Below are 12130 nucleotides of genomic sequence, written 5' to 3' on the forward strand. Positions count from 1 at the left end.
CCTCCCTCGAAAAAAGTCCTATTTTTTACAGGTTTTCAGGTGCAAAATATAAAACACACTGTTGACTTGCCCATTTTAAGGCTTAATATTATTCCAGTTAATATTAGGTACAGCCACGAAAATGTAAAAGGTGTGTAGTTTAGATCAAAATGAAGGTAGAGATTGGGTGTGGTCCGCGTAAAGGGCCTGTAAACTGAACTGTGGGCTTGTTGAAATGTTGCACCTCTAATAGATACATATAATGGGGTCCTTCAAAAACAGTGACCTATACCTACTGTAAATAGCAATCACAGTATATGCAGGGATTAATGAATGTGAAAATGTAAAAATTTGTGAAAATGTATTTTTACTGTACTGTATGTAATATAAGACTATAACAGCTTGTTATTCTCTTTTTTGTCCCTCTTATCTTAGTGTTGGTGTGGGAGTATGTGCGCATTGAAATGAGAGAGATTCAGAGAGGGACATGAGGATTTAAATGTGCTTGCATATGGAAAACAAAAATACACCCAGGTTTAAATGAGACTTGAAAAATAAATATATTTTTCTTGTGTTGACTATACTGTATACATTCGGGGGGGGGGGGGATACCAAGAGAGTACTGTTTGTCTGCATTTGGATTTTAAGTGTGCAGTGTTTTAATAATGCTCTAAATCCAGAACTTAAATCTTCGTTGTTTTACTTTCATTTTATCTGTAAGCATGTTTGTGTTAGTTTTAGTTTTATTCTGACTCTTGCCTTTCCATGCGGTCTGGCGTAGTACAGGTTCACTGTGACCAGTCACAATACTAATCTATAATTAAAGATGCTCTTTTAGTTTCTCTGCTCTTTAATGCTTTCAGATCGGCCCTTGTCAAAATTAAAAATGAATTGTGTTTTCTCTTCCTAGTTGTATTTCATGGCTCGCTGTTATATTTATTCAGTTGCATTCTTTCATCTACATTAGAGGGCAAATTACATCCTCATTACTGACAACAAGAGACTACATCCACAAAGTCAGTCATAAAATCATGTTCTAATTTGCAAAACCTGTGGTTTGATTTGATTTAATTCAAATTGAAAAAAATCTGAATAATGAGAGCAATGACAGGGTTTGCAGAAATTTCAGTCAGCTACCCACTGGTAGCACAACCTGTTAAAGTGATAAAGGAGTGTTATTCAATCTCATATTTGTTTTCGTAAAAACATTCAGGAGTGGGGTAAAAACGATGTGGAAACACTCCTAGAGCGGTGGTAATTAAAGTCTCTTATTTGTTTCTCTTTTGACTTAATTGTGCACTCGTGCGGCCTGAATGTTCAAGCTCCCTCGAGATTCTTCTGAATGCGTCATATCAAAACGTTCACGAGGCAAGTGAGGAAAAATAGAAGTTGACATACAGTATTGAGCTGTCAAGTCTTCAGTTTACCAGATTACCATTCCTGCCTGAGCTGAAATGATGCATCAGGAGCAGGCTTTAGTACAAACACAGCAGTCATCTTGACAGGAAGTTAAACAATTGTTCAGTAATGAGACAAACATTCCTTGACAGCTCATGATGGAGAATAGCGAGCCTAATTGAGGGAACACATGCAGCTCTGTAAGTTGAGATTTATTTCCAGACAGTTTGGCCCCGTTGGGGAAACAGAATTTTGCAGGTTTGTACAAACATCACCAGGGTTTAAATATACCTCTCTCAGTAAATATGTCCATTGTATTTTACATTAATAACACGAAAAAAGAGTGACATTGTATGAAGCTTGGTCCAGCTAAAAAACACGTCATGAAGTAGACCCAATCATCTTCATTAAAAAAGTCTGTCTCTGGTTCTCCTCTCTGAGTCTCTGGTTCTCTTTTGTCTGTCTCTGGTTCCCCTCTCTCTGTCTCTGGTTCTCCTCTCTCTGTCTCTGGTTCTCTTCTGTCTGTCTCTGATTCTCCTCTCTCTGTCTCTGATTCTCCTCTCTCTGTCTCTGGTTCTCCTCTCTCTGTCTCTGATTCTCCTCTCTCTGTCTCTGATTCCCCTCTCTCTGTCTCTGATTCTCCTCTCTCTGTCTCTGATTCTCCTCTCTCTGTCTCTGATTCTCCTCTCTCTGTCTCTGATTCTCCTCTCTCTGTCTCTGGTTCTCCTCTCTCTGTCTCTGATTCTCCTCTCTCTGTCTCTGATTCTCCTCTCTCTGTCTCTGGTTCTCCTCTCTCTGTCTCTGATTCTCCTCTCTCTGTCTCTCGTTATCCTCTCTTTACCTCTGGTTCTCTTCTGTCTGTCTCTGGTTCTCTTTTGTCTGTCTCTGGTTCTCCTCTCCCTGTCTCTGGTTCTCCTCTCTCTGTTTCTGATTCTCCTCTCTATGTCTCTTGTTATCCTCTATTTACCTCTGGTTCTCTTTTCTGTCTCTGGTTCTCTTCTGTCTGTCTCTGGTTCTCCTCTCTCTGTCTCTGGTTCTCCTCTCTCTGTCTCTGATTCTCCTCTCTCTGTCTCTCGTTATCCTCTCTTTACCTCTGGTTCTCCTTTCTGTCTCTGGTTCTCTTTTGTCTGTCTCTGGTTCTTCTCTCTCTGTCTCTGGTTCTCCTCTCTATGTCTCTGGTTCTCCTCTCTATGTCTCTTGATATCCTCTATTTACCTCTGGTTCTCCTTTCTGTCTCTGGTTCTCCTCTGTCTGTCTCTGGTTCTCCTTTCTGTCTCTGGTTCTCTTCTGTCTGCAGTGTGTTTACCAGCAGCAGGCCTCTGTAAATACAGATACAAAGAAATTAGAGCCCATGTAAGAATATCAAATAGTTAAGACCACTTTAGATAGTATACAGTAAACGGTTTATCATTTTTTGTCACCTGGTTTGAGGTGTGTTTTCACGCGCATCAACATGCACTGGAAAAACTGGCGGATGGCTCGCCACAGAAACTGCAGACGTCCTGGTTGGCCTGGAGCAGCCCGTTGCAAAGAGTCTTGTTCTCCTGTCTATAGTAAGGTTGTGCTATAGCATATACACACTGAGCAGTGTTTTTCACTAGCAGGCTTATAAATACAGAAGGTCACCAGGGTGTGGGGGGAGTTGATAGCTGACAATCAAGATTGATTTATAATATGTGCAGACACATTATACTTGATTTTTGTATATGGACTTCTTGTATAATTATAACTTATGATGCAGCAAAGATTTTCTCCAATGCAATCATTTTACTTCCCACCAACAATGAAATGATGACTACTTGTGATATGACATGGGCTATTATAGCACACTATGAGTCACACAAGGAATGTGTTATTTGACTTTAAGTGTGGCTGTGTATGTACTACAATAACCCTTCTGTCTTTTATTATGGACATTCTTTCAAACATTGAACTGAATATGAATCTGAAACTGTTTACATTGCAGTATGTTTTTTTAGGTAGAAAAATCAATGTGACCCTCTTTGGAATTGTCCACAATGACTATACTATGGAAATACTTGAAGGTCATACATGGCCTGATGGTGATGATAATGTTTCATGTGAAGTAAGCTCTCTTGGAAGCTTGCTGTATCACAATGCACCTGATGGCCATTCTTGAATGTACAGTAGTACACACTGTGTTGCAAACATCCAAGAGAGAACAAAAATGTTTCATGGACATGATGTTTCATCTCTCTTGTACACATTTGTATCCCACTAGAAACAGGCCGCCTGCAACAGATCTTAAATGCCTACAGTTTAACACACTATGGAACAGTTCACTTTGTCCTCCAGCAGACCATGCATGACAGAGGTAAAGTTTAAATGATTCATTAAATTTAGGTGTTGAATGAAAAATAATACAAATAGAAGTTTTGAGATTATTTAAAGATAGGTCATTTAACTCTTTAGTTGTGTCGGCCTATCCACCAACTGGGAAGACGGACTGATCATCTCCATCCCACCAGCATTGCAGTTTTGTATTTGATTTGTTTTCTGTTGAATAACTGTATTAATTTTTAGTTTGAACAACAAAAACACTTTTGTCATTTCATGATCTGTTATTTCCCCCCATCAACTTTAATTATGAAAAAAATTAAAAAGGGAGAGACTAGCCCTGTTCAGACCTGTGTCCTGGGCCAAATTGAAGGACCACCTACTCTACTGACATCTGAAATGTGCAAAATATCTAGATAATTAAAAAAAAACATGTATCTGAACAGGATTAGTGCAGTTGGGATGTGGGTGAGCTAACCTAGCTCTGAAAGTTATTACGGTCACTGAAATATAACTATATTACATTAAAGTCTCAAAAAGTTGTTGGAGCCTTTATTTACCTCAACTGCAGAGGGTACCAACTTTATCGGAAGCAGACTTCTAATAGAAACAGGCCTTCATTTCCAATTCACTCCATGTTATAGTATATATAGTATAAGTATATTTGGTTATATTTTAAAATGAACTTTCCTTCTTCTCTGATCTGCTCTTGTTTGCCCCGTAAAATTTCTGTTATGACATTATGCTGTTAATACAAACTCAACACTTTTTGTATCCATTTCAAATTAAACGCCCTGTAGCATTTCAGTGGACAGAATCCATTTGTTCAACCAGGGCATTTATTTTCAGCATTTGCAGAGACACGTAATATTTCAAATTTAGGAATTAAATTATAGATACTGCTACTGACTATGTGTTTAACAATTTGTTGCCACAAGTTAGCACATTGACTGCAAGGTCTAACCATAAACTGGGTTTCCAACTAGAGTTGTTCCTTTATTCAGTGCGTGTCTCATTGGACTATTTGTATTGCCTGTGCTGTGCTTCTGTGTTTTGCGTGTGCATGTGTGTACTCATGAGACGGATGTGACAAATCACCCTTGAGGAAAAAGCAGAAGTTGGAAGCAGAAATTAGATGCCTGCATAACGGCTCTTTGTTCAGATTAAAAAAAAAACAAAAAAAAAAACAAGAAAGAAGAAAATCCCAGTCACAATTTATGTATTTTACAAGGCAGCAGCAATATAAAAGAGCCATGGGAAGTTTGAGGAGGTTTCTGATCTTTGCACAGTCAACATTAAAAGATGAAGTTACACAAACACACAGAGCACTCAACCCTTGTTGCTGTAATACAGGAAGACAACATCTACTTTTTGCATGCGTTCTGTAGGTTCTTAGGCTGGCGTATAAATGACAGCAGTAGACTGCAGCTTAAAATGTACATCAATAAATATATATTGGTCAAATTAAATATATTTGCGGCCTTGAGCCTCTAAAGTGACCTGCCAGAAGTAATAATGAGGGTTTAGTCAGTATCCCCCAACTCTGATTATATCAGAAAGCATATCCTTATTTTACTTTAGTTAGCTAGCAGCATGGTTCTATGGCAGTGGCACCACTTTGGTCCAGATTGAAATATCTCAACAACTATTTGATGAATTGTCATGAAAGTGTGTCCAAATAGTCATGTTCCCTTCAGGATTAATCCTACAAACTTCTGTGATCCTTGACATTCCACCAAGCAGTGTCATCAGGTCAAAGTTTCAATTTGCCCAATACTTTAGTTTATTAAAAAACAAAACTAATGTCATTCCATCAGCCTCTGCTATACTTTGTCTTTTGTTCCAATTAGCAAATGTTATCTTCCTAAAACACTTACCTAAGATGGTGAACTGGATTAACATTATTCCTGCTAAACATCAGCATGTTAGCATTGTCACTGTGAGTATGTTAGCATTTAGCTCAAGGCACTGCTGTGCTGGATGAAATTTGCCTTTTTTTGCAGCTGATTGAAATGATCCATGTGGCACAGTATAAATGTTACCTTTGCGCCAAGAACACAGTATGCAGAACAATGGCAGAGAGAAAAAGAAAAATGAATCATGTGCAGTAGCCTGCTCTCATTCCCAGGGCATCAGATACCGTTGTATTGTCCAGCCCTCTACATTACACATGCACAAGGAAGCGTCTGTATGAAACGCACTGGGCTTTCAACTGCAAACCCATCAGTGGCATGATAATAGAGACTCAGAGCAAGTGCTCCAAAAGTAAGATCCACCGTAAGTCACTGCAGCTACATCACAAACTCACTTATTTTCATAACCCTAACCAAGTGGTTTAGTTACCTAAAACCAACCATGTATTTGTCTTTGAATTCCCAGCATTCCAGCACTAACCATGTGTTTAAAACATCGGCCGTAGTGGAGCGTCACAGTTCGATGCACAGGGTCTTTACAAAAGCGGCCGTAATGTGACCAGTTGGTAGAAGAACGGATTGGGTCATGAGGCATTACGCAAAGTTTCAGTCAAGGAATTTTAACATGATGGAGAGAAACCGTATTTGGGATTTAATATTCCAGTCTGTCAGTGCTGTTGGTGTTTTCAAACATACAGCACAAATGTTTGCATATTACCTAATTCAAATACATGCAAATAGCACAGGAGCATCGATTCAATATGGCAGTGCAGTTGGGGGTGCATTTCATCCTTTGAGAATTACACTGATTTTTTTTCTTATCTGTGCTGCCACAAAATCTGCACCATCTTTTTGTGAATTTGCCCCTTAGTCTTGTGCTATTTACTTAAATGGTCTTTTATGTTACATTTTTAGAATCAATTTAATCTCCTTTAAAAATTATAATTTGATTCGATTCATTTTTTTTAATTTGCTCTTTGCTGTAGTGTAATGATACAGTGAACTACTTTTTCTTTCAAACTACAGTTTGAAGAATAATGAAACACAAACTCTCTCGCTCTCTCTCTCTCTGCTAAACCTCAATTCAGGAGAAAACATGATTCGAGTCTGGCCCTATGGCTTTACCTCTTTAAGACATAGCCATGCTAAATACCACTATTCCAGTACTAGTCCATTGTAGGGACAGACTAGCTATGAAACTCTTTGTATCACAGAGGGGAGGGACAGGCCTCTGTCGTCACAGGTTGTCATCTGGATACATGCTTAAAAAAGTTGACACTGGATGGGTTAAAAGGGATGTTGTCTGCTTTGGTGGCACTATGAGTTTGTGCTGCTTCTGCCCCAGTGCCACCCGCAGAGTTGTCAGTCCATTTTTGTCTCTAACTGACTGATTCATGTCTACCTGCAGGCCAAAGTGTGTGTGACTGTGTGTATGTGTGTGTGTGTGTGTGAGTGTGTGTGTGTGTGTGTGTGTGTGTTTGTTCGTGGGGTGATTGTTACTTGGCCCGAAGAGAGAGGGTAAAGGTGAAAGAATGAAGCAAGTTCAAGGGAGAAATCAGATCACAGAGGGGGAAGAAAACAAGCTGGTGACTGGCCTGTGTTACAAGAAAAAAGAATTCTGCCATTCCAATTTGTTTCTGTTAAGCGTCTTCAGTGTGTCATACCTTATTTTATATTTCCACTCAGTCTGAGGAAAACACTCAATGGTCACAATATACATAATATAACATATACAGAAAAAATTGAAGTGAAATACTGTATTATATGACATTTTACATCAAGCATTCAGTTCCATTCTACTTTGACAGATGCATTTAAGGCAACCTGTGAGATACTATTAAACATTTTAAATTTTTAAAAAAAGATCATTGTTTTTAGTATCTGCTATACAACACTGTACTCAGTGACTGTCCAGTCACTAGCCCTGTCATAGCGTATCTGACCTTATTCTAGACTAATTCGCCTTGCAGTTCAAAGGGAAGATCAGCATCTCTCTGCAGTTGTCGAACATCCATGAACTCCCTCACTCTTTCAGCACCCTGCTGAGAGACAGGTCTCAGTCACCAATATATATGGGACAGAGCTGCAGTGCATCATCAATCTTTATAAACAATTTATGTTTCAACTGAAATGTAATATCAACAAATGTATTAAGTCGCAGCTCTCATCACAGGTCAGGGTTTTGTTTACAGACCTGAGGGTAGGTTGGTGATCTCTGCTCATTCCTTTGATGAGGAAATCTGTGGTCAAACAAGGACGGACGGGAAGGAAGAGAGGAAGCCAGGATGTCCTGGTACAGGCCCCCATCTCTTACGTCTTCATACAGATGTCTGTGAGAGTCCACTGGTAGGTGGGTGACATCTTGAAGAGCACATGAAAATACATACACAAAACATTAATAATTGCTAGTGGCAAACTCAGTTCACCTAGGTTCAAGGTGCTTGCCTCAAACAACAACAACAGATTCTGCTCCTAATTGGCTCAGATAGCACTGGGTATGAGTCGTTTACTTTTGCCTTGTTTACTCTGAAGTATATTTGTGTCTCACCGGGTCTACGCGTTTCCTCAGTGAGTGGACTGAGAGGCGGCATGTAGTCATCGGTGGGGTAATAATAATGGGAACTTTCCTGAAATTAACAGAAGAGATAGCATCAGATCAGGAGAATGACAAAGCCACATGTTTTGCTGGGAATTCTTGGTAGTTTGTTCACCAACATCATTTTCTCACAAGCCTCATTTGGTTTTATTTCTCTTTAATTTATAGTGCACATATTGATTTTTGTGGTGAATGTCTGTCTTCTCTCTAATACAACAGAGATGAATAGACTTGCAGGGAACAGTTTTAATAGGAATTTCTGATAAGACAGAAGATATGGCCCCTATGAAAAAGCTTGAACGGTGGAAAGAGGAACATCCAGATTAATGGGGATTTGTAGATCTTATAGCAGAATGAAATGTTGCTGATTTCAATACTGGGAGGGCCACCTCCGCTGTATTGGGGTGTAGGCAAAACTCTCAGGGACAGATATCTCAAAACAAGGATAAATAAACTCAAAACTATCTGCACTCAAGGCCAGATACTACTACTACAGGGATTTGGGAAAAGGATGTTTCTGGTCATATGGCAGAACCAACCCTCACAAGTAGTGTTTTAAATCAGGACAAAGATAAAGCCTGTCTCCGTGGGGATTTGAGGCTTCATTATACCCCACCCTGACAGCACAGTGCTATCTCTTTTCTTCTACCTCACTCAACAGTTTTCTTCAAGGTTCAAATCCTTGTTGGCCTTTTTAAAGTACAAAATGATAATTTCTCTGGGATCGATGTGCATTTTGAATGCTAATTGTGAGGTATTGATCTGTGTTCCATCTCTATGCACAGCTAAAGGTTCCATTAGTTTATCTATCCATTTTCCTTGTTATGGCTGAATTCTCCACTTCCTCCTCTGCCAAATCCCATCACCCCCTGCCTAACCTCTTCCCACCCTGATCTGTTTACTCAGCCTTCTCTGTGTCTGCATATTTTCTCAACTGCTCTCTTCTTTCTCTCATCCCCTTTTTTCTCCTTTCTCCCATTCATACCACTGCATAGCTCTCGTAGACGTTGCTGTCAGTTTCAGATCCAGAGTCGATGAGGAGGGTGCGCTGGGCTGCGGCGTTTATCTTTTCTCTGCTCTCATAGTTATTGGAGTTGCTTGCTGTTGATTGACTGGACCTGCATGGAGAAATCATATTCTGTCATCTACTTTATCGATTAATTTCCAAACAACTCTTAACTACCAGAGATGCAAAGCATTCAGCACAGCATAGCTATACTTTTTAATACATTCATTAAGATCGCAATACCAATGTTTCATGTGATGTAGGTACATGTTTTTTGCAGGATTGTGGCGCAAGTGTGATAACACCAGTATAAATGGATATTGACATAGGCTTGTTTTGCCTTTGTGGCCGGGTCAGTGAGTGGATCAGGCCTCAGACTTTTTAGAGTGGATTGGATGTGTATCTCTTTATTACTTCTACTGCAGGGCCTTCACTTACCCCTCCCCTTCATTCTTCTTTCCACTCAACACGCTGCCTCCTCTACCCCCTACGGGGGTGGGGGGGACAGACACGGGAGGAAAGAGGCAGAGTGTTAGGAAATTAGAACTTGAAGAGAGGTGCATCATCTCATAAGCACTGAAATTGATCAGAGCAATAAAACGGCTGGAGAGTTAGAGTCAATTGAAGACAAATACGTTGCACACATCTATGTAAAAACCAGAGGGCAAAGGAAGGTGAGGAAGGGAAAATAAAAGATAGAGAGGGGAGAACCTTGACAGTAAGACTGGAGAACAAATAGAAAGAGACAGAAGGAGAGATAGAGAGAAGACATAATGCTAGCAAATGAGATAACAGATATGGACGAAACACAGAAGTGACAGCTTTGAAGGATGAATGTGGCAGGAGGTACAGGCTTAGAGAATAAGCAGGAGGAGAGGAGGCAGGTTAGACAGATAGAAAAGAGGGACATGGAGAGATGAGAAGAGAGTGAGGGGCTGAGCTGACAATTGCATCATGGTTCTGGAGTAATCTCTTTAGAGTTCTGTTGAGGAATCGGGACATTATAATGCCAGAAAGTGATGGAAGAAACACTTTCACGTCCATAGATGAAAAGATCATTATGGTTACCTGTCTTGCATCGTCTTTTTTTCCACCTCAATCCAAAGAAGCAACCCAGTGAATTTAATACCAGCAGGACTCCAAACACCACTGTGAACACTACTGTCAAATAGGCTGGTAGTCCACTTGCACCTAGTTCATAAAACATTAGAAACATTATCTTGATGCAAAACAATGAAAGTTAAGAGGATGTTATATGGAAATGTGTGAAGATAAAAACTGACTGAGACAGACCCAACCACTCTCGCAATTGTCTTTATTGTTTTAAGACAAGCAGAGGGTAAAAAAGTATGGGTGGGCGCCATGACAACCACTACTCTTGTAAAGCAAACATTAACAGCCTTGGAGGTGCATACATTAACATGATTTAGCCAAATGAAGCTAGCTGCTGTGCAAACAGCAATTTCAAACTGCCCTTAAGAGCTTTTTCAGGGAGTTGTGATAGAAGACGTACTCTGTGAGCCTGAGTCATCATCTGTTGGGACTTCTTCTAGGGCTGGCCTCTCTGTAGAGAAAGAAAGGGAATTACTGAAACTTACATCCCACACATCTATGCAAAAAAATCTTATGTTAAATGCATTATAGATTATCAGATGGTTGTACAGTAGAGTCCTCTCAGTGTCAAGATGGGGTTACTCAAAACTGACCCTTGGTGGTGATGGTCAGTACTGCATTGTTGTCTGCATAGCCACTCTCTCCCATTGCGTTGAGGGAATTGACAGAGAAGTTGTAGGTGGTGACAGGCTGCAGACCAGTGACAGTGAAGGTTGTTGCTCCAGGAGGAAAGACGTCCATGTAGAGGAAACTGGCCGACTGATCCCAACGATATCTGCCAACCGACAGGCTATGTCAACTGTGCAATGTGCAATGTACAATGTGCAATGCGTTTAATATTGGGGGGTGGGGGGGGGGGGGGTTTCAAGCCGATACAGATTGATAAAAGATTATCAAACCAATATAGTCAACCAACAACCAAATACTAGTAGGGAAAATAAAAATCGAAAAAACAAATATCTCCTAATATGTTCTTGCAGATGATGAACAATTAATATGACACTTACAATAGCAAATGCAAATATGCACAGTACATTCATCAATCAGAACCTACATATAAAAAATAAATAAATACTGGTCGAAAAAACAAAGTATTCTGCATTCTGTTATTGCAACAATCCGAAAAGAGACCAACCAAATTACACGCTCACAATAAGAAAATGCATGCATGTCCATGTAAGCAGTCATCATGTGCAGAACCACTATAGAAAATACAAATGCATACACAGAACATTAATAATACCTCTCTATTCATAAAAAAGAAGACAGCAGCAATTTATCATTTAAGCCGGAGGAAGGAAGCACAGTCTGTATCCAGCAAGGCGCTTTTTTGAGAAGTTTCTTCTCCCAATCTCCTCCCCTCAACAGTTGAGTTGAGAATACCAGTTCTTCATTTTTGTTATTCTTTTACCAACATGCTTTCTTGATTTCTCACCTTACACGAAATCTTTGCCACAAACCACCGTTGAAGCCAGGGATCCACTCCAGAGTGACTGAGTCGTGGGAGACGCCTACTTGACGAAATGAGGAAGGAGGATCTGGGTGATCTAAGGGTGAATGAAAAAGAAGAACTGTGGGGGAAAAAAAGCTAAACGTGCGCCCCTGATTCTGTGAGAAGACTGAAGAGCAGAGCACCTTCTCTCGACAGGTGGCTATTTGAAACGGCTTTAGGGTGCTAAGAAATGGAGATTTGTGTCTTGAGATAGTGATTATATATGAAATAACATCTGAGGCCGTGCCGGCCTACAGGAGTGTTCCTCTCCTAAAGCCTCCCTCTCTTGCTTTAGAGCGGTTATAAATAGACAAATTGATATTACTAAAAGAGAG

At 40.0% G+C, this 12130-nt stretch overlaps 1 protein-coding gene across 1 annotated transcript in view; it reads right to left on the minus strand.

Moving 5' to 3' along the window:
• Window positions 1-7537: 7537 nt before the first annotated feature.
• The window catches only part of nphs1 (NPHS1 adhesion molecule, nephrin), a gene marked incomplete at both ends in the record, with an annotated part of 40448 nt that continues 35855 nt past the window's right edge, over window positions 7538-12130 (minus strand). The window contains 9 exons of the mRNA XM_083918985.1: window positions 7538-7630; window positions 7783-7931; window positions 8137-8215; window positions 9170-9302; window positions 9629-9677; window positions 10259-10381; window positions 10704-10754; window positions 10897-11078; window positions 11739-11850. Of these exons, the coding sequence (XP_083775111.1) occupies window positions 7538-7630; window positions 7783-7931; window positions 8137-8215; window positions 9170-9302; window positions 9629-9677; window positions 10259-10381; window positions 10704-10754; window positions 10897-11078; window positions 11739-11850 (971 nt within the window). The remainder of the gene's footprint in view (window positions 7631-7782; window positions 7932-8136; window positions 8216-9169; window positions 9303-9628; window positions 9678-10258; window positions 10382-10703; window positions 10755-10896; window positions 11079-11738; window positions 11851-12130) is intronic.

The sequence above is a fragment of the Echiichthys vipera genome (assembly GCF_963691815.1).
Source record: "Echiichthys vipera genome assembly, chromosome: 8".
Lineage (NCBI taxonomy): Eukaryota > Metazoa > Chordata > Actinopteri > Perciformes > Trachinidae > Echiichthys > Echiichthys vipera.